At 44.9% G+C, this 23,450-nt stretch overlaps 1 protein-coding gene across 1 annotated transcript in view; it reads left to right on the plus strand.

The window, feature by feature from the left end:
• The first annotated feature begins 503 nt into the window (after positions 1–503).
• The window catches only part of KLHL6 (kelch like family member 6), a 54,022-nt gene continuing 31,075 nt past the window's right edge, over positions 504–23,450 (plus strand). The window contains exons 1-2 of the mRNA XM_061193361.1: positions 504–796; positions 21,033–21,198. Of these exons, the coding sequence (XP_061049344.1) occupies positions 504–796; positions 21,033–21,198 (459 nt within the window). The remainder of the gene's footprint in view (positions 797–21,032; positions 21,199–23,450) is intronic.

Genomic DNA, 23,450 nt, shown 5'->3' on the forward strand with positions numbered 1-23,450 from the left:
AGAAATGAGAATGCCAAAGCTAAGTGGGTTTTCCAAGGTTCCCGAGGGACTGGTCTGGGGCACATCATGGGGTCTCAGACTCCTGGGAGGAAGGAAGAGGAGGATTTGGAATGTCCCCTGCCCATCCCATCATTGACACCTTGGGATACAGAAGCACCAGAAGTATGAATGTAATAACCAGAACCAGAGGCTTCCTGCTCATGGATGTGAGGGGGGGAGGTGGACTGAAATAGCCACACAGCACTAATAGCAGACTCTGAGAAGCCACTCCTTTTCACTGGAGCCCCTTCCTACACAGCCTTCTAAGTAATTTCTAAGCTTGTGATGATTACAGAAAGAAGAAGAATAGAAGTTACTGGCGTTTGTAGTAACAGGATGAGAAAGTGCAAGACTTCCTGTTATGTGTGTGTGACAGCTGGTGATAAGTGGAGGGCCCTGCACAGGAAATCCGCTCAGCTTCTGCAATGTGACCAGCCTGAGACTTGGGCACTTCTTCAGTCTGGATGTTGATGGCAGGACAAAGGGGCACCTGGACCATGGACAACGTGGTAGAGAAAAGTTTGGAAGGGCCCCTGGCACCTTCTACAGATGAGCCCTCCCAGAAAAGGGGAGACCTGGTAGAAATCTTAAATGGGGATAAGGTAAAATTTGACGACACTGGACTCTCCTTAATTCTGCAGAATGGCCTGGAGACCCTCCGAGTGGAAAACGCTCTGACAGACGTCATCTTGTGTGTGGACATTCAGGAATTCTCCTGCCACCGCGTGGTGCTTGCCGCGGCCAGCAACTATTTCAGGTCAGCACGCCTAGACCAGAGTCAAATTGGGTGCAGGTCATCAGGGAAATTGTATTGATGTGAGAGCCCAGTGTAACTAGTTGGCTCTTGCATTTATGGTTTGTATATTTATTTCTCTTTGTGTGTCTATTCAAGATTCAAAAAAGGAAGCTATTAAACTTTCAAGTTTAGAATTTAAGTCATATTAAGAGAGCTTGCATCATTTAAAGGCAATGTTTATACATTATGGTGAACCTTAATGTGTATATGTCTTTCTTCCAGAGGGTGGAAAATTACCGAAGTTATGGGGATTTTCCCCCCACCACCTGACTAATGTGTTGGAAACATAATGCTGTCTTTGTTCACCAATAGATGTAGAGAAAACAATGTGGCCACTCATTTAAAGTTATCCAATGACTTGCTGAAAATTAGGGGTTTCTGTTTAAGTGCAGCGAGTGGGTAGGAAGGGAAAGCAGTTACAAAGGTGCTTTAGAAGTGAGAGGCCACTAGTTACAACAAATTCAAGGGATCTGGGTTCCATCCCACTCTGCCCCTTCCTGAGCCTGGGACTTGAGGCAAATCACTTAATGCTCTGAGTTTCTGTTTTGTCATCTGTAAGATGGGGACAATAATGCTTACCTCTCAGGATTATTGTGATAATTAAATATGAGGGGGAAAAGAGTCTCACATAGTGCCTAGCATCTCGTAGATGCTCAATATATCTCTGTTGAAATTCTTCGCCTCATTCTGCTTAGTTCAGCTAAGAGCTGTGTATTGGGCAAATGCTTGGGGGTAGGAATGTGGGAGAATTAGGAACCCAGTGAATTCCGCTGGATCCAGAGTTCTCCAGATCGATGTAGACATGGTGGGAACCAGTCCCCAAGGGAAATGTGGAAGCAAAACGTATTTGGAGACCTTGAAAAAGAAATACTCTTGTAATTCTTCTTATTAAGATTCTTCTTAGCTCTTTGTTCTGGCTGAGGAAATTAAAAACTATTTACCTATGTAAATATCATGGAAGGTATTTTAATTTTTCATTTTTTGATATGCTTAGGGGAAAATCTTTGGAATTCAAAAAGCAAGGTCGACAGGTTGCTGTGGGACTGATTAGGTCCCGTATGTATACGAGGCAAGAGGGTATATGGGTTTGTAGGAAGCAGGGCCTGCTATATGCCAGACAGACAGTTATCTGATTTTATTTTTGCAACAGCATGATGAAGGTCGCTAATATGCCCTTTTACAGATGAGGAAATGGAAACCCAACATTACATATCTAGTCATTGCTGGAGCAAGGATTGAGCACATTCTAGAAATTTTTGTTTTTGTTGCAATACAAACTGCCCCTAGATTGGAGGCTTTATTCCACAAGAAGTATATAAAAGGTAAAGTGTAGGCACGGCCATAACATTGGGTTGACATAGATAAACACATTATTCACTCTACCAATATTGATCATATGATTTCTCATTGATCACAACCCCTTTCAGAAATGAATGAGAGTCAACTTAGCTGATGTGCTGAGCACTCACTTTCAGGTTTATTCTTTTTGTTTTGGGTCACTAGAAAACTGCTATTATAAAATATATGCCCGATTAGCAATTTCATTAGCTGCTTGACCTGGCTATGAAACAGGACCGCTGGCTGTGTGCTCTTGAGTACATCAATGCTTTCTCCGGTCCTGGGATTTCTCAGTCTAAATAGAAAGTGTTTGGGCCCAGGTCTTTCCAACCCTGCTGATGTAGGATGCTTAGGGAAAGTGTGTGCCAGCCCCAGAGGTAGCAACGGGCAACGAGAAGTTGGAGGCGGCCATGCGGTGCACGTGTCTGCCTGTGGATGAAGAGTCTCTTCCCAAACTGCGTGGTTATGAAGGGAAATTCCTTCCATTCTCTTTTGATTCTTATTTTGGTATTTCCAAGGTGACTGTCCTCCTATAATGACCACAGTCCTGGAGACAAGATTCATTTTTCCGGTACTACTATTAAAAATAACTTCTGTTGTTGAATACTTATTGTGGGCCAGGCCCTGTGCCACCTGTGTCACATACACTGTCCCACTTAATCCTCATGACAACCCCCCTGAGGTGGGGAGTTGTCTCCCCATTTCCAGATGAGGAACCAAAACTTGGAGTGTCTCAGTTAACGCAGTGCCCAAGTGGGATTTGGACCTAGGACTGACATTAAGTCTGACATTGCCTCACCGCCTGTCTTGATTTGTTTCTAAGATTTTGAAAAGGGTTGGTAGCCAAGTTCCTCTTATGTTCAGACTTTGAAAGGGCAGAGAGTCTGCTCTGTCTGAGAAGCTTCTGACATAGCCCTCTGTGCTCTGGAGGGCCTGAAGCTGGTTATAAAATTATGTAGGGTTTTTTTTCTTTATTCATTGAGAAAAATAATTTCCACTAAGTGATTGAACCATAGTTTATTTAACCAATCCTCTATTAATAGACATTTGGATTGTTTCAAATTTTTTGCTATTATAAACAATGTTATAATAAATAATCTTATACGTCATTTCACATGCATTCAGGAGTCTCTGGGGTTGCATTTCTAAAAGAGGGTTTGCTGAGTCAAAGAGAAATGTATCTGCGGTTTTAGTGGATATTGCCAGATTCTTCTTAATAGGGGTTCAATAATTTTGCACTCCCCATGGCCTTGCCGAAAGAGGATGGCATCTAATTTTGGGGTTTTTCCCAATCTGATAGATGAGAAACAGTATCTCAGGTTAGTTTTAATTTGTATTTCTCTTATTTTTTATAAGGTCAAACATCTTTTAGTATGTTTAAGGGTCATCTGCAGTTCTATTTCTATGAACTCTCATTTCATAACCTTTCAAACTTTCATTTATATCTTTTTAAATCAAAATTAATTTTTATCAAAGTACTATGTGCAAATAGTTAACAAAGAGTCAAATAGTATTTAAATTAAAATTTTTTAAAAAAATTATTTATTTATTTATGGTTGTGCTGGGTCTTCGTTTTTGTGCGAGGGCTTTCTCTAGTTGCAGCGAGCGGGGGCCACTGTTCATCGCGGTGCGCGGGCCTCTCACTATCGCGGCCTCTCTTGTTGCCGGGCACAGGCTCCAGATGCGCAGGCTCAGTAATTGTGGCTCACGGGCCCAGCCGCTCCGCGGCATGTGGGATCTTCCCATACCAGGGCTCGAACCCGTGTCCCCTGCATTGGCAGGCAGATTCTCAACCACTGCGCCACCAGGGAAGCCCTCAAATAGTATTTAAAGGCTTGTAATGAAAACCAAAAATTCCTCTTCACTTCCTCCACCCTTCAGTCTTGGTCACTAGAGCCCACCATTTTCAAAATTTAGCTGTTTCTGTTTCTTCTGGTATTATATTTATATTTCTACAAAATACTCTTATACTGCTCTTCCTTCATTTCTCAGTGTTAGACATCATTTATTTATTTTCTAGTAGGTCTGATAAGGATTTAGCACTTATACCTAACTCCCTTCCCTATAATCTCTCAATATAATGTTATCACATTTTTGATACACTTGGATTAAGAGTTTACATTATATCTATGAAAACATTGTTTCCTGTTGAGCCAAATTGTGTTCTATGATTACATTTTCTTTCTTGTAAACCTTCTTGTCTTTCCTGAAGTTAATAACTCACTCTTTTTTCCATTTGCTTAGTTTTCGGGGTATCTTTTGCTCACAGCCTCTCCACAGTGATCTTTCATGTGGTCCAAATGCATCAGAGGATCTACCACTTCTTTATCTTTATCACTTCCATTACCCTATACAGCTTCTCTGAACCTGCTGCCCAGCTGTTGTCTAGCTGCATATGTAACCACGGTGGCTGTAAATAGGAACTATGTTAGTAACTCAGACAATGTAGGTCCCTTTGGGGGCCTATTTAAAAGTCTGCAATGGAATGAGGAATCTGAGAAAACACGTAGAGTTGAGGCTGAGAAAAGGGTGAGGGAGAACAAAGCTTAGAAAAATCGAGGGAAGCACAGATTTAACATTTATAATAATGTTTTTTTAAAAGTTTATAAGATTACTAGTGTCTTTTATAAGATTGCTCCAAAGCTGCCATTTGTATTTTGCCTCTGGACAGGTCCCCAGATCAAAGTCATTAGAAGGGCTTGTGCATCCTGCATACAGGGCCCCACTTCCCAAGTGATCTCCATTTAAGCCAGTGGTTCTGTCCATTTGCAGGGGAGCAACTCACTGCAGAATATGGCAAATTCTGATGTTGACCCATGAGGGCAACCATGCTGTGATTCCCAGGGTTGGCAGAGGGAGGGGGGTAGCGCTGATGTAGGGAGGGGTCATCAGGCTACTCAGTCCTACGTGATGGCTGGCTCTTCCTACATGAATATATAAGCTTCCAGGCTGAGGCCGTCAACAGCAAGCTCCTTTGTTGCTGCTCCTTGGCCCCTGCCTTGCACCCCAGTACCTCAGTCTCTGGGTCTGGTTCCCTGAAGCTATGATGAGGGGACTTTAACCACTAGCTACAAAAATCAAGTACAAGGCCAGGAATGGGAAGGGTATTGTGGGCACAACCTATGAATTGGATGGCAGAAAGGGGGGCAAGAGGCTACTCATAATTTCTGTTTATATGTAATCCTTTGCATTTTCTCCGTAATGACGTAAGATACCTAGAAAGGAGCCAGTAAGTGCAGGGGATAGAATAAACAAGGATGAGTTACAGCCATCTGGGTCTGGATTGAAAATCTGGCTAATGGCAAAAACATTGAGGATTGCTACTGCCACAGTGGGTACTGCTGATGAACTCAAATGGACTGATGATTGTACTTCTGGCATTGGGTTCTGTATTTTACACTTTAACATTGTCCTTTTGGCAGAACCAATATGGTGGTTAATATTTAGGTACGATAGGTTTATAATCTCTTATCTGCAATTTCAAAATCCCCAAAGTGCTGAAAACGGAAAAGTTTTTCATAATTTATTAGATGGCCAAATCCAGCTGGAACCCCACTCATCTCCTCTTCTGAACTGAGAGGAGGCTACTTAGAGTCTTTATTATTTCACTTAGGACAATTATTCATATATTCACTGCTGAGGTGCTAATGTGTTCGATTAAGGCGTGCTGGAGGTACTGTGTAGTATTCATGATATGGTAATAGCCAAACAATTCTGAATACCAAAACACATCCAGCTGCAAGATTTTAGGGTAAGAGATTATGGAACTTTCTGATAAAGTTAATTTTCATTTTGGTATTGTTCTTCTACCTTTTTTCATCTGCATATTTTAATATACTTGTAAACATAGTTAATGTATAATTTGCATCTTGCTTTGCACCCTTTTTTCTTATAACCTTTCCCCCGTAGTGCTCCATAGTTTTCATAACTACTATTTATTTATTTATATAGCTACCATTTTTAACAGAAGCATAATATGAAAATCATTCATCGTGAATATAGGTTGCTTCCAAAATTTTGTTTTTATAAAGTATGTAGTAATAAACACCTTGTATTAAGTACTTTTCACAGCTTGGAAAGTGGAAAGGCTAACATTTTTTTAGCATTCATTGCATGCCAGGAACTTTGTTGGATTCTTTTTCATTTCATTTAATCTTCACAATGTTGGCAATTAAATAACGACAAGTAGATAGCATTGTCTCCATTTCACCCTCCAGAGAATTCACTTTGCTAGGAAGAACGGTTTCCCTATTGGGATCCAAACTGAAAACAGACCTCTCCACTGGGCAGAAATATGGCTGTTAGGACATTTCCTGTGCAAGACCATTAACTCCCCTTCCCTGCCATGCACTAGTGTGGTCTACATAAGCTGAAAATGAGGAGAAGATGTAAAAATTATTGCCTCTGTGTGCTTGCACATACATGCACAGGCAGGATATAGTAGGAACACTCACCCAGTTTGTGTCTGGGGGCTGAGCTGACAGATGCTGGTAGCAAAGACCCAGCATGCCTTAGGGCACTGGCCTGGGTCAAAGGGCTAAGTGAGAAATAAGGAGACAGGTCAGGGTGTGAGGTGAAGAGACAGTATGCTTTCAAAGTATAGGACCTCAAGAACGTATGGGACATCATTGGGGCTGGAGCCAATAACTGTTGATATAGTGGAAAGAACACTATCTTAAAGTTCTGTCACTGGAATTTGAGTCCAGACCCTGCCACTTCTTGGCTGTGCAAATGTTGGAGGAATCGTCTGGCTCCTCTGAGGCTCAGCACCATTATCAACAATACAGTGAGGCTAATGATTTGTGTCTACCTATCCTGGTGAGTTATTGTGAAATACACATAATAAAACAGATTCACTCATAAATTTATTTGCCTAAACATTTTATGCATGGTAGTAAGTCATATTTCTTAGTTCCAAGGAATAGAAATCAATTGGCTCTTTTGAGAAGGGGATGTAGGTAGGTAACTCACAGAATCCTCCAGAAGGCTGGAGTACCAAACTCAGGAAACAGACAGGAGCAAGGGAGGCCAGGCAGTGGCCAGGACCACAACCTAAAGCCACCTAGAACCCTTGTGGGGAGGACTCCCTTGCTGCTGCGGGACCTTGGAGACCAATGCTAGCATGGCTGTGGCCCGTGGCGCTGCTGCCACTGCAGTCTCGGGAAACTGGAGGCTGCTGCTGCTTCTGCTGCCTCTACCAGAACAGGTTTTCCTCTGTTCCTGCCTCTGCACCACCAGCTCCCAGTTCATAGCCTGGTGTTGGTTTAGCTGATTGGTCAAGTCTGAGTTACACATGTTAGGGTATTAACTGTGACAAGCTGGAAAGTGAGCATCTGGCTTTGCAGCTTCCGGATAAGGAAGTGGCTTCTGCCACAAACTACATCTCATTCAAAGGGAGATTTGCCACACTTCAGGAGGGTTTCAGATGCTGGGCAACCAAAAATTGCCAAGGGTCCATTATATGCAGCGACTATGTGACAGGCCTGCATCAGAGGCAGAATAGGGCTTAAAGTAGTATGAGATAAACAAGTATTAGGGAATTCCACTGCTCTTGTTACATATGCATCAGAGATAAGGATTCTGAGATCCTAGAAGACAAGAGGACAATTACTTGCACTTTCCTTCCTCCTCTCCCTCCAAATTGTGGGTAGCCCTGGGCATACCTGTGAGAGTATATGGCATCACCCATCATATATGGACTAGAATCAGGCTGAAAGCATGAGCGACCACTGCAGTAGCTGGCATTCAGCAGACACCCTGCAAATGTTTGACATGAATAAAAACTTGATATTCCTCCTGCAGGTTCTGTCACTAAGCAGCATCCTGGTCAGAGCAGGAAGTCCTCAAAGAGTTGGGAGGCCATTGCACAACTTTAGAAAAGGGAAGGATGATAAAGTGTGGTCACCATAGGAAAAATTAGAAGGAGCAGTGAGAACATCCAAATGCTTCAGAATGTTGTGGATTCAATAGGTCACTCATGTGACCATCTGGACACAGATGTGCTATGCCTACAAAGTGACTCCTGCAGACCTTTCTTAGGATTGGAAGATGCTGGGCAGAGGTTGCTGCCTTAGGGCAGAAGTGCAATCAGGTCCTTTGAATTTTCAATAAAATGTAAGCTCTATCATTTCCACCCTGGTGTCTAGGGCATGTGGATCTTCTTTCAATCAAGAACAGAAAAAAATATTCTTCTCCAGTTTTGAATAATGTTCCGTGCAGCATTCAACCGAAACACAACAGAGAAATACTTTCATCATTTACATCTTAATTTCTGAGCTTTATCCCTGCATCAAGTACATGGATATGTAGCAGTCTCTTTATGAAAATGCCTTTACAGAACTAAATTCTAATATAGTAAATGCCAAACAGTCCCTGAGAAGAGATCTGTGTTTTTGGTAAAACCTCCTTGGAGCTCACCATCCATCTCATTGCTCAATGTTCCTGTATTAGTCAGCATTCTCTTGGTTGCAAGGGATAGGAACTCAAAGTCAAACCAGCTTAGGCAAAAGAGGAAGGTATTTGGTCACATAACCAAAGCATAGGAAGGGCCGGAATGTAGCAGAGCCCAGGAGGAAGAGGAACAAAGGCCTTGAATGCAGTCAGGGAGATTTCTTCCCACCCATTTGGCTTCTCTCTCAGGTAGGATTACTCAGGTGCACTTCTGCCTCATGATGGGGAATTTGCCTGTTGGCAGCTCTGAGACTCAATTCTCCCAGCTTTTGTTCTAGGGAGAAACTGAGAGGCTAGCTTCAGTTTGAAAGCCCCCAGGAAAGACTGACTGGCTCAGTTCCATTCAATTACCCAGTCCTAGACCATGATTGGCTCAGTTCCATTCAATTACCCAGTCCTAGACCAATCACCGTCAGGAACATGGGGCACAACGGTCCGCCCAACTTAGCTCAGGAGTCTATTGTTGGATGAAGAGGTGAGTGTGTGTGTGTGTGTGTGTGTGTGTGTGTGTGACACAGAGAGAGAGAGAGAGAGATGTCTATAAAAAGGTGAGAGCTCCTACTTGAACCACATAGTTTGAGTGAGACCTGGGTGGGGAGAAGAGCATTTTCCAGAAAGAGGAGGGGGTGGTACTGGACAAAAGGAAAAATAAATATCCATTAAAAACAGATAACAGATCCTGGCTTACTTTTTAATTAGCCAACTTGTTATACTTCTGTATTTGCTTTGGCTGTCAGGAAGATCAGTGCATTAGCTTTCCTTAGCCTAGGTTTCCGTGATATATTCTCCTCCTACTTTAATTCCTTAGTTCTTATCTTCTTATTTTTTGTTGTTACTGTTTTATTTTATAATACCTCTGCTGCTTTAGTATAAGCCGTCTCAAGTTCTTTTGGAGAAGCCATTTCTGTATAAAGATAAATCCCCGTTGCTATGAAAGAATATCATTTAGCCAACCTATATGTCCTCTGCCAGCTGTAAGGATTCTTTTATTCTTTTAGTACATGTAACTTTTATGGAAAGCTTCAAGGCCACAATAATTGCAGGAGTGCTGACACTGTTATGACTTTAAAACACAATCAGGGACTTCCCTGGCGGTCCAGTGGTTAAGACTCCTTGCTTCCACTGCAGGGGGTACGGGTTCCATCCTTGTTGGGGAACTAAGATCCCGCATGCCATGTGGCCAAAAAAAAAAAACCACACTATCAAACCAAAAGTTGCATCATAGCTTTTTCTGAGGAGACACTCAGGGATCTATAAAAATTAACGATCAGCAGCTTTGCATATAATGATCCAGGTCTAGGATCAAGTAAGAGCTGACTGGCATTCAAGAGATCATGTCATGTAGAGCAAGCTCAGGCTTGCAGGGGGCTGGTGTTGGGGGAATTAGGGGAGGAGCAGATGCCTGGTGAATAATTCCAGGAAGGTGAGGTTGGTGGACACAGCGCACAAAAGAAACAGGACAAAGAGAATGGAGATCAGGACATTTAGGAAAGTTCTCAAATGACTGGCAGTATCCTTAAAGCTCAGGATAGCAGGTTGGCTTGGCAGACGATGTCTATTTTACAGATGACGCCGAAGAAGGAGCGGGGGAGAATTCTTAGTAATGCTGTGAAAAACTGCACTCCTCCCACACTTCTTCGTGTACCACTAGTGATCTGTAGGCCTTTAATTGAGGAACACCGGATCATATAACCTCTCTTAAGGTGCAAATATCTGGGGGTTGGGGGCACAAAATATTAAGCTTTCAGTACTATGGTGTTGAGTGGGTTTAGTGAAATTCCACCCACTTACCCATTCATGTATTCATTCAACTGGCACAAATTTATCAAGGCCAGGCACTGAGTGTACAAAGATGAATGAGTTATGGTTCTTGCTTGACTTCGAAATCACAATAAGTTGGAAGAGAGAGACAGGTAAATCAGTGTTTCAGTACTGGGTAATAAGGGATATGATAGAGCTCTGCTTATGGAAGGGGCATGAAATTGTTACCGACCCTTTAGAGTCGTGCCCCAACAAGGGTCCTCCTGCCTGGTGTCTCTCGTGACCATAGAACGAGACCGAGTTTGGTTCTGAAGCAAAGGAAAGGTTTATTCTTTGATCAGAGAATGGAGAAGTGCCAGCTGTCACTCTAGAGCACACACTCTCCCGAGAGGCCATGGGTGGGGCTGCTTTTATAAGGTTCTCTTCGGAGGGGAGGGTACCGAGTTCTCGCTGGGCTGGCGCAGGGGCACTGCTCACACTCCGAACTGCAGTGCGGGGCACAGCATCTCTGCACACAATTCAAGGGCTCCCCGCCCTCTTGAACTGCGGTGTTGAGCGCAGCGCTTCTGCTCACAGTCTGGGAGCTGAGGTGTCCAGCCCGGTGCTTCTGCCCAGGGAACTCTAATCTGACGAATTAGGTGCAAGGCCTCTGCACACGACCTCCTACAGGCAAACTAAACACAAAAGAAGACGTTAGACCTTATCTTATCAGCTAGATTCCATCTTATTTTTCCCTGGGGACCCCAGTGGGCTTTGCCAGTGACAAAGTCAGACTGGAGAAAAAGCAGTCAGCGAAGGCTTCCTGGAGGAGGGTATATCTAAGCAGAGTTTTAAATGACGAGTAGGCATTGGGCCAAGGGGACCAAGAAAAGGGGAGAAAGGGAGCAGTGTTCCAGGCCAAAAAAAGCCACATCTGGGAAAGTATCATGCAGCGTAAGGACAGGGACCACAGGTAGAAGATTAAAGTTGGAGTAAAGAATATGTGTGGGCCAAGAAGGCCAAGAGAGATGGGCAGGGTAGGGTAGCATGAAAAGTTTGTTGGGTTAGGATGGAGAGTTTGAAATGTACCTTATAGGAAGTGGGAAGCCGGGAAGAGTGTTTAATGAGGAGAGTGATCCAACCACTCTGTTAACCCTTTGGGCGGTGATGTGGAGGCCCTGATAATCTAGGGAGACCCTCAGGTGGTTGCAGAAATTACAGGTAGAGGAAATGAGGTCGGAATTAAGGCTGAGGCAGTGGGGATGGGGAGACAGTCTCAAGTGACATTCTGAGTCCTCTCTAAGGGCCCTCAAGGCAGCCAGACAACAGAGAGCCGGACAGAAAGGAGGGGGCCAGCACTGGCTGGTGAGAAGGGGAGGAAGAAAGCAGGGCTGGGGGACTGGAAGACAAACTAAACTGGAAGACAAACCATACTTCTCTGAGCTTCAAGACTGGAAAGAGAAAGAGAAGGTAGTGTAATTTTATCAGTCCTCCACCCACCCGTGCCACCCCATTGTAGAGCAAAACCCAGAAACAGAACAAGTAATTTCTTTCTTTCTTTTTTAAAGATTTGTTTATTATTTATTTATTTATTTTCTTTATTTTTTTGGCTGCATCGGGTCTTAGTTGCGGCACGCGGGATCTTCGTTGAGGCATGCTGATCTTTTGTTGCGGTGCGTGGGCTCTTTGTTGTGGTGCGTGGGCTTCTCTCTAGTTGCAGTGTGCGGGTTTTCTCTCTCTAGTTGTGGTGCGTGGGCTCCAGAGCGTGTGGGCTCTGTAGTTTGCGGCGCTTGGGCTCTAGTTGAGGCACGCGAGCTCAGTAGTTGTGGTGTGCGGGCTTCTCTCTAGTTGTGGCGTGTGGGTTTTTTCTCTCTCTAGTTGTGATGCGGGCTCCAGAGCATGCGGGCTCTCTAGTTGAGGAGCACGGGCTCAGTAGTTGTGGCACGTGGGCTTAGTTGCCCCGAGGCATGTGGGATCTTAGTTCCCTGACCAGGGATCAAACCCATGTCCCCTGCATTGTAAGGCGGATTCTTTACCACCGGACCACCAGGGAAGTCCCATAACAAGTAATTTCAAAGTAACTCAACCTCTGAACTTGTGTGTGTGTGTTTTTAACACTTTGAGGGAGACACACACCACAGCTATTAAAATCTGTTCCCCTCTCTTATCCACATCTCTGAGAGCTGCTGGCTTTTAGGATACCTTTGTATGAATTTTTAAAAGTTCTGTCTGGGTGGACAAGTTAGAAATATGTGCTTCTTTCCCTGGGGACTGTTGCTGTCCATATCAGGGCTCAAGGCTTGGTGAGTGCAGATGGATGTCAGCCCCAACTCTGGCCCCGTCTGGGCAGCCCTGAGGGTAGCCCAGCCTGAGGTAACTCCTCCTTTGCCTCTTGCTTCAAAACTCCTCTCCATCCCCAGCTAGAAGATCTCCTTTCGCCCTCCCACTTTCCTCTGGATTCTGTATCATAAAAGCCCAAAGAACAGGCCTGGCAGTCCGGATTCCTCTGTGGCAGCAGGTGGTGGGAGAAGTCTGGAACACATATATGATCATCTTTGCCCTGTCACAGTAGGGATAACTTTTAGGACTGGGGAAGCCTCAACATTTGAATACCTTGTGGTGAGGATTGGGACCAGTTCGCATGTTTTTAAGTGGTCAGAGCCAGGGAACGCTCAGAAAAATCTCTAAGCAGAGGCTGATCCTTGATTTCTGGATAATGACATGGAGGCCATAAGGAAACCAACGTGGGGTACTGGGGGGGGTGGTTGAGATGGAAAATGTTTGGAAAAAGAGAGTGACAAGGAGCCTCCAGGGCAACAGCCTAGTCAGGATGTGGCAGTGGGTAGTAAGCACAAATGTTGACTCTGCTCCCAGACCAAGGGAAGTGAGAATCAGAGCAGACCTCATTGAAGAGGGTTGTGAGGGAAGCGGTGTTTCGTTAGCAGAAGCCAGGTTTCTCCTTTGGGCAAGGAAGTGGAAGATGTGCAAAAGCAAATTAAGGTGAAGAACAACCATGCTGTTTTGTAATGTACAATCTCAGATAGGAAGGCTTAGGATAAACACCATGGGCTTGGGGTTCTGATTTGGAGAATCACTGGAAAATATAGTTCTTCACACACATAGTTTGCTCCAATCAATTGGTCTTGGAGGTCCTTGTTATTTATTCTCATGGCAGTTAGAGGAGAAATGTGGGTTTGGAGACAAGGGGAGTCCACTTGGCCTACAGGAACAAGTATAGGACTGAGCTGCATGTGTAGCTTCCTTTTCATCCATCCATCCAACAAATATTGAGTGCCTACTATGGGCCAGTAAATAAGAAGTGAGAGAGAAATAAAACCCAACCCTTGCCATTAAGATCCTCATGAACCTAATAGAGGGAAAAGACACATTAAAAATAGGCCCTATAGAGTGTACATAGAGAGTCCTGTCTGCAGCCCAAAGGTGTTGACGTAAACAGAGGCACATGTTGGAAACTGCTAGCTATTGATACATCATGGGATGGGGAAGTGGTGCACAGATCAGACTGTGAAGAGCCTTGTATAGCAATGTTGAGAGTACTTTAACATTTCTTTTTCTGGGCACTTTTTATTTAGTCTTCTTTAGCATTTGGTCCCATTTTTTATTCAGGATTTCTCTTGTCCATTTGTGTCAGTCAGGACCGTGCATTGCAAATGGCAGATATTCAGTTCAAATCGGTTCAAGCATATAAAAAAAGAATTTATTTGCTCACGTGATTTAAAAGTCCAGTGGTATTGGTTTCAGGGTTAGTTGGATCATTGTGCTCATATAATGTCATCAGGGCTCAGTTTCACAGTCTGTCTCTTGTCTCTCCTTTGTGTTGGTCTCTCTCTCAGGGGGGTCTTCACCCATGGAAGCAAGAAGGTCTCCAGCAGCTCTGAACTTTTATTTCTCTCAGCTCAGCAACTACAGTGGGAAGAGAGCTTCTCTTTCCCAAGAATTCCAGAGAAAGTTCTGGAATTGGTTTCAATTGGACTGGCTTCTTCCTGTGCCCATCTGTGACCCAATCACTGTGGCTTGGGAGACATCCTACCAGACTGGTATTGGAGGAGGGGTCGTTCTCCAAAGGAAAATCTGGTTCCTCCTCCTAAAGTGATTAGGAATGATGTTGGGCAGCCAAAACAAGAACTTCCCGTTATATCTTTGTGGCTGAATCATTGCTGAATTCTGGCCACAAGCATTTGCTGCAACTGATGTTGATCCTGCCTGACCTTGCAGGTCAGTACAAGCCCTTCTTTCTGTCACAAATTTGGATGGGCTGAGGCCATCCATGGCATGCAGAGGCCTCAGCAATGGTCCAGTAGGGCTGAGAGGGACTCTGATTCTATAGAAACATGGCTGGCATTCTGGTCCCCTAGGGGTACATGTTCAGCATCCTTGAGGAATGGTGAACTTGGGCAAGGAGCTTAGGAGAGGCAGTTCTTTTGAGGTCTGATGATGCTTAGAGTCAGGTGGGGGCAGCTCTGGGCTTCCAGCTCGTCTGTCAGTTTGGGGCAAATACTGAGTCAGCAGCTGTGAATTCAGGGAGCTGACTCCAGGACCCAGAGAGAGACAACAAAGTGCTGTTAGTCATGTTTCTGGAGTGGAAAGAGAGACGCCCATGAACCTCCCAATCCTTCTCTGAAGGCATCCCTCCAGTTGTGTGAGATTTACATGTGCACAGCAGATAAGAACAGGGAATTGTGCACTGTTTGTGACTAATAGGGTTTTGCCACCACATCCTGTTTCAGAACTACTAGATCTAATGAAATGTGTTACTTGAATATAAGCTGCAGGGGCTCTGTATAAACAGCTAAGTTAGAGAAAGACTTAAGAGGCCAGGACAAGACCTGCTTCCATCTAAAACCCCACCAGGTTGGGAAGTGGAAGAGGAGTACTACCCCCATCCCCACTTCCAATTTGGGGACCAGCCCTAGGCCTCATGGAATTCTAGGAGGACTGGATCTCAGAAGATGAGAATCTACAAGGAGGGAAGACTTTCAAGGACATGTCTGTCCCAGAACCACAGCCAGTTATTTCCTCGACCTGGACCTTTGTCCAATCTCCTCATTCTCAGGGTGAGCCAAGGGGAACTGGGTTGGAAAGTGAGGTGACCTCTCTCTAGGGCATTGGTTCTTAAACTTTGGTTTGCAAAACAATTATGGGTGGGGGCCGGGTGAGCTGAATAACGTTCATAGTCCCACTGCCAGAGATTTTGATTCAGTAGGTCTAGGGTGGGTGAGGTTCAGAATTCTGCATTCTTAGCAAACACCCCAGGAATTCTGATGCAAGCTATCCATGGAATATACTTTGAGACCCACTGTCCTTGAGGCTGGAGTGTCTGCAGGCCAAGGATGTGGGCAGGACTCATGTGTTGGGACAGGGTCTACGTGGTAGGGCTTAGGGAACAGCTTGAGGTCAGAAACTTGGCTGAGCCAGATGTCTACATACTTCCTTTGTTTAGGAAATGGCAGGTGGAAGGTTTGGTGTCTTCAACTTAGAGGTGCTGGGGAACTATAGTGATGTCATCCTTTGCTAGGTCACCCTTGCATCTGCTGACTCCCTGCTTCCTTTGGAGTGGAAACCCCTTTGATTGGCCATATTGGGTTTATATCCAATAATCCTTTCTTAACAATATAATGTTCATTGAGCAGCACATGATTACTAATTTAAAAATATTTTTAGCTAATTTATACATAGAGACATATAACCTTAAGTAGAATTTAACTCAGTTTGCAACCAGTGTTAGAGCTATTTCCAACCCTGAATACCTCACTGATGCAGAAGAGTTAGCTCCTGGTATGAATGGGTTGGTGAAGGGATTAGAAGATGAACAGAGCAGGGGTCAGCATGGGCGGAGCTGGTCTAAGAATGAGAGAGTGGGGGTGGTGGAGGTGAATATTTGTTTATAGGACTGTGATTGGGGTTAGAGGTTCAGGAAGCAGGAAGTTCAGTGGCAGGTGTGGAGGCCTGGGGAGGGGGTGGGCCACAGCGAAGCTGGGCTGTTGAAAAATCCTGAGTGGATGACATTTAGGAACTGTCAGAGCATCAAGAACTCATTGAATTTGTGAGTGGAAAGTTCTGGTGTGGGTGTGTCCTCTTTAAGCTCCAGGCCCTAGACTCAGCGGCGTGCTGGGAGTTCTCTACGGGCAGCCTCTTCAGCCTCATCCTTCAGAGAGTGTTTGATAATTCTTGGAGGTGCAGATTCCTGTCAAAAGCAAACATACGAGGGCTAGAAGCACAAGCTCATTCATTCATTCATTCATTTATTCTCTCTCCAGATATTTCCTGAGTCTCTACTAGGTTCCAGGCACTATTCTAGCCTCAGGGATATAGCGTTGAACATGGCACAACCCCTGCCCTCACTCAGCTCACATTCTAGCAGGGAGACAATTATTAAACTTGCTAACAATAGATGTGTAATATAATTTCAGGTTGTTACAGGGTTATGAAGAAAAACAAAGGAGATGATGTTAGGGAGTGACTATTTCAGACTGAGCGTCAGGGATGGTCACCCTGAGGAGGGGATGTCTGAGTAGAGACCTGAATGAAGTCAGGAGTGAGGTTGGCAGAGCCTGGTGGGGAGCGAAGCCCAGGCAGAGTGATGGGGCCATGGCCTGACTTCATTCCAGGAGACTTTTGGGCCCATGGCTGTCTTCATGGCTGTTGTGGGAGATGAGCTCTATTTTGGGATTGGCACTGACTCACTGCTGAAGTATTGGGCAACTGACTCCCTACTCTGAGATTATTTCTAACTGTAAAAAGAGGATCTTCATAGCCACCTCTGTTTTACAAGAATCTCATGAGACTTGGTCAGTGTCTGTCTAGAAAGTATTGTTATTACACAAAAATTTTATTTGCCTCCTGTAAAAGCTAAGGGAGAAATGGTTAGTAACTAACCCAGCTGTGCTCTCGGGGAGCAAAATGTGGTCTGGTTCACTCAGTGAACCTTAGTTTGACCCCCTAAAGATGGCTTTGAATTCCTGCTGATTTTCTTGATTTTAGTGCACTGGTGAGCTCCAGACTAAGAGCCCAAAGTCCTAGGTTCTGGTCCCCATTCTATTGCCGACAACCTGTAAGGTCCTAGGCAGTTCACTTAACTTTTACCTCAGTCTATCACCTATAAAATGGGTATAATAATCAAAAGAGATGATGCTGTTTGCCCTACAAAGGCTATACACATAAATGTGAGAGATTACTGTTATTAAAGTGGAAACCTAGGGATGGCCCATTTTGCCCAGGGGTTCCCAACTTTGCTAAAGTGTATCCATGGATCTCCTGGAGAGCAGCAGGAGGCCTAGGAGTTTGGTCTATGAGAAATATGTAGTTTTCTCCTTAGTTTCATGTTATCTGTGTTCAGCATGGTGTCTGGGGCCCAGGAGAGTTTATTTAGGTGGCCGAAAATCAGTGAAAAAGTCTCAGAAGAAAGCAGAGAAATGCCGGGACTTTGGGACCCAAACCAGGCCAAAAAAGCCCCAGAGGAAGGACAGTCTTTGGAACACTTCCTTTCCTCTCTCTCCCATGAACATTTATTGAGCTCCTACTGTGTGCCCACACCATGCTAATGTCTCTAAGGCAGTTTGTGAGCAGCCCTAGCCCTAACTCTATGCTGAACGGGTGGTGCACAGCCGTGCAGGGACCTGACTGGACCAAGCCCAATGCTGGCAGGTCCCGGCTTGTGAGTCAGAGTGCGGTCGGCTGCCTCCTCCGAGTATCTCCCACAGCCTGCCGAGATTCCTCTGACCTGGTCTGAGATGCCTTCCCTTAGTGAGTGCTGGGTATTGTTCCAGCCACTTGGTGAGTGGTAATTATCTTATTCTTCCCAGCAGCTCACTGGGGTCAGGACTATTGTTATATCATTCCACAGGAGAGGAAACTGAGGTTTGCTCCCTTGTACAAAGTCACGTGGTGAGTTAGCGTCGCAGCCTAGACAGCCCAGCCCCTCCACCTTCCAAAAGCCAGCACTGCAGCTCTTCTTCCCACCCTCCCCTAGGCTCCTGGAATCACGCTGCTTGTGCACATGCACAGCCACACACATCAAAACGCAGAAGAGCCTGAGAATTTACCTGCTCCTGGGGTGGCCTGTAACTAAGGCTGTCACAAGGTGCGGGAGTATCACAGCCCAGCTTCTTTGCCTCTTTTTGGGACAACTCTGGAATGTATTCTCCAGAGGTCCCTTGCAGGACTAGGCCAAAGTGACTTTCTGTATGACTTCTGTTTTGCTTGGCCTCCTCCCCTCCCTCATCTTGCTCTCCCATACCCCTAACACAACACTAGCTATTGAGGGTTGGCTTCAGGGGATTCCAGACACCCAGTTAAGTGTTGGCTAAGCTGGGCCAGGATGTTATTCAGTGACTGATTCCAAGAGAATTCAGAAGCTGTGTCTAGCAGTGACAGCCTGATCAAGAGTCCAAATGATCCCAGAGATCCCAATAATCATGTCACATGGGACCCCCAAAATACATAGGCTTCGGAAGAGCCCTTTGAAGTGCAAGGCATTGAATTAGACAATTTATATACCTATCTCATTTAATATTAAAACATCTCTACAGTAGACTTTTTCAGTTTTCATTAGAATGTTTGAGATCATGCAGATTCAACAAAATTCACCTTTTACTAATTTTAAAATCACATTTTAGGTGAAGGGGTATTTCTAAATTTCACTTTGGTAGGATTCCACTGATATGTTGCCTCAGTTACATGAAGCTTCGTTTGACTCCATCATCACTGCCCACCCTCTCCTGCTAAATGTCCTGTTACCCATATATTCATGTACACGACATTCATATGGGTAACATTCACTTTACTCCCTGAGATGATTGCAGATCTGGGTGACCCAACAGCAGAGTTCAGGACTGATACTCTGGAGCTGCGCTGCCCACTACAGTGGCCACTAGCCACATGTGGCTATTGAGTGTTTGAATTATGGCTGGTCTGGATTGAGATGTGCTTTAAGTGTAAGGTATACCTGAGGGATTTTGAAGACTTAGTATGAAAAAAAAGAATGTAAATTATCTCATTAATAACTAAAAATATTTACTACCTGTTGACATGATAATATTTCTGTATGTATTAGGTTAAATAAAAGATTAAAATTAATTTTGTCTCTTATTTTTTATGTAAAAATTATGGTTACTAGAAAATTTTAAATTACACGTACAGCTTGCATCATATTTCTATTGGGCAGCTCTGCTCTAGAGACTCAAACAAAGGGAGGTTTAGGGAGTGAGGTTGTCTGACTCCTCCCAGGAAGACAGGCTGAGCTGGGAAGAAATTGTGTGGTTGCCATGATGGCAGGGTTCGCAGTGGAATCAGGAGGCAGCCAGGTGAGTGCTTCATGACCTCACTTTACAGCATGTGTGGTTCCACAGATGGCTCTGTGCCCCTCTGGCCAAGAGACTTTATGGCTGAAAAAACTGGCTTGTAAATCACTCGTCTGCCCAAATGACACCACTGCTCCTCTGGTTCCAGGCTGGCATTTGTTAACTTTGCAGAATTCACATTTGCTATCTGTGTCATGCTGTCATAATCTTGTTGGGGAGGGGGAAGAGGCCAGCTGAGAGAGGAGAGAAGAGGAGGGAGATGGGTAGGAAGATTATTATTGATTAAAACAAAGACAGGAAGAAGGACAGAGAGAGACCCGGGGAGAAGATCTCATGGGCTAAAACAACAGGTTCAAACATCAGCTTGTCGGGGCTTCCCTGGTGGCGCAGTGGTTAAGATTCCGCCTGCCAATGCAGGGGACACAGGTTCGAGCCCTGATCCAGGAAGATCCCACATGCTGCAGAGCAACGAAGCCCGTGTGCCACAACTACTGAGCCTGTGCTCTAGAGCCCATGAGCCACAGCTACTGAAGCCCGCACGCCTAGAGCCCGTGCTCCGCAACAAGAGAAGCCACCACAATGAGAAGCCTGCGCACCACAATGAAGAGTAGCCCACGCTCGCCACAACTAGAGGAAGCCTGCGCACAGCAACAAAGACCCAACACAGCCAAAAATAATAAATTAAACAAACAAAAAAATCAGCTTGTCAAGTGATTTCTTCCTCTCTTTCTCTCTCTCTTTTCTCAATGTCTTTCTTCCTGACTTTTTGATGTTTGTTCCTGGAAAACCACAGCAGTTACCTTTGTTTTGTAGATGAGGAAATAGGGGAAAGACGCTGAGGAGTGATTTCCAGAGATAAATAGGCGGTGAGGCAAAGGGAGTAGGAACAGGATTTAGGGCTATAATCCCTTCTGTGTTGGGGTGGAAGTCCCAGCTCTAGAAAGTACACTCTGTCACTAGCACGCCACCCTGGTGGATACTGCCTCAGCACAGTTTCTGGGAAAAGGCTTTGGCATTGTCACAAGCCTCCGGAAGAATTCCACACTTTAGGCCAATATAAAGGAGCTCTAGATCCTACCAGGTGTTCCAGTAGGGCTCCTGGTGTCCCTTCAGATCTGGGACTGCCTTGGGGATGACACTTGGGTCCAGCAGAGCAGGACACGTTAGTTCAGTAAGCACTCATGGAACGTCTGGTGGGTCCTGGGTGTTGAGGGACGGAGAGCAATCGCTTCAGGTCCCGACCTTGCAAACCTCACTGTCCCATGGGAGCAGACAGGTCTGAAGGGGGTCTGTTTAGATTTGGAACCAAGGGTCACGGTTGGACTCACATTCACACATCTCTCTCCCAGGGCCATGTTCTGCAATGATTTAAAGGAAAAGTATGAGGAGAGGATCATCATCAAAGGGGTCGACGCAGAGACTATGCACACTCTTCTGGACTACACGTACACCAGCAAGGCGCTGATCACCAAGCAGAACGTCCAGCGGGTCCTGGAAGCTGCTAACCTTTTCCAGGTGTGTGAACAAACAGGCCCAGTGCTCTCCTCTGGAGAGAAAAAAGCAGCAATTCTCTGGAAACCTGCCTGGCCTGGCTCCCAGGCCTGTACCTGGGACACACATACACACTTAGCTGGGCTTGTACTTACTTGAAATTTCCCGGGGAGTGGAGAGCTGAGTCATTGACCCCTTAATGCGATGAAGCCAGGGGAGCTTGGTGCCTAGAACTACACTTGGTTCCTGACTCCAGGAACAATGACTACAATGTGTGGAAGCCTAATTGGAGTGGGGACTGCAGTCACCAATTCATATATGTACCTTCTACTCTTTAGCACAACCCAGGGGGATAGTCACTTTCCCCTACTTTGCGGGTGGGGAAAGCAAGGCACATAGAGAATAAGACACAAGGATGTGATTTGAACCCTGGGCTTTCTGAGCCCAGGGGCCACATGTATGCCACTATACCATGCAGCCTCTCAGGGAGCAGTGTCTAGATTCCAGGGGAAGCAGGAACTTCGCTGCTCAGCAATTTGTGGTGGGTGTGAAAGAAGAGCACTTCTCATGAGGGGTGTCATGGAAGATGAATAGAGAACCCTCAGAATTAAGTTTTATTTTTTGCATTTAACTGTGTTTGTTTCAGTCTGATTATAGTAATTATAGTTAGCTTCATAAAATAATTAGACCCACAGATTATGTCAGTTGCATCCACAATTATCACAGGAGTTCCAGCTTGAGTTACCGTCTTTGCCTAGGTCTAAGATTACACCTTGAGCTCGGTTCCATTGGGTTATGACAGAGATTATCCCACTGAGGATGTTGAGATTTATGGTAAACAGAGTCCAGGGACAGGCCAGGTCATTCCCAGGGACTGAAGACAAGCATCAGATCTTGTCCATGGTTTGGGAGTTTGGGAGTTGGCATCCTCTTGGATCATCAGTAGGTCAGCAGTTGAAAAGAACAGAAAACAAAGTCTGGGAAGGTGGGGAAAGAGGGGTCTAGGGTCAAGATCATGGGCAATTGGATTATCTTTGTGAGGCTGGAGTCTAGGCAGGATTTAGGAAATCCAGCAAGGAAGGGAAAGTGTAAAGAGGGAGAAAAATCAACCATGGAACAGCACTGATGATTCTGAGTAATGGGTTTCTGCAGTGTTAGCCAATTTTGTCTCAGTTTCCTCAGGGCATTTTAAAGATACAGAACAAGTTACTTCCCAAAGGACTGGTCACGCCTTACCTGGCAATGTGGCCAAGTCAGTTACCACCTGTTCACCCAGCCCCTTGTCCTTTCTCTCTCCTTATCTGCTTAAACCCTCAGCCTTATTCACTGGCAGGGAAACATCCTTTGTTATGTAGAGGGAGGGGCTCAGCAACCTTATGCTCAACATCCCCAACTCATCCCCTCTACCCATTATTCCACCAGTCTAACTTCAGGGAAATCCTTCTTGTGTTTTGGAAGGGACTCTATCTAGTTCAGCTTTTATGCTTTTTTGGAAATTTCTCTTACAAGGCAAGTATCCCTTCTTCACTGCTTCCCCCCAAAGGACCAATAAGCTTGAGCAGAATCACCCCATTCACCATAATTCAATCAAACCACAGTTGTCATTGTTACCTTCATGCTAATATCCTTTCCTGGGGTCCAGAAAGTGTTGTTGACTTGTCTAAAGACGGACAGGTAACACTGGCAATATTAATAGTAATAGCATTTATTGCTTCAAGTACAGTGTCTGACACCAGAGTAGATGCTTAATGAATACCAGTTGTATTGAGCCCTTACTGTGTGCCTTGAGTGACAGTGTTGGATCTAGTAACAAGGTCTCCTGTTTTTCCCACTAACTGAAAGTAAGTCTTATATGATAGGCTGAGGAGATAATGTTGTTTTTAAAATGCAGTTTTTAATATTTATAAATTGTAATAACATTACAAACTCATTTCAGAAAATTAGAAATCCATACAAGCAAAAAGAACATAAAAATTACCTACAACCTCTTTCTATTCAGAGGCAATATGGCAGCTTCCTTAGTATATACACTTCCAGGTCCTTTTCTGTGCATTGATTATACAGAGGCAGCTAGCAGGGTGGTAATAGCACAGCTTGGAGCCAGACTGCTGGGTTTAAATGCCAGCTCCACCACTTATTGGCTGTGTGACTTTGGGTGTATTTCATAATTTTGCTGTGCTCCAGTTTCCTTGTCAGTAAAACAACCAAACCAGGGAATACCAAGGAGAGAGAAGATAGGAGAGAGACACGGAAAGGAATCTCCTTCAGAGCCTGCA

The sequence above is a fragment of the Eubalaena glacialis genome, chromosome 6 (assembly GCF_028564815.1).
Source record: "Eubalaena glacialis isolate mEubGla1 chromosome 6, mEubGla1.1.hap2.+ XY, whole genome shotgun sequence".
Classification (NCBI taxonomy): domain Eukaryota; kingdom Metazoa; phylum Chordata; class Mammalia; order Artiodactyla; family Balaenidae; genus Eubalaena; species Eubalaena glacialis.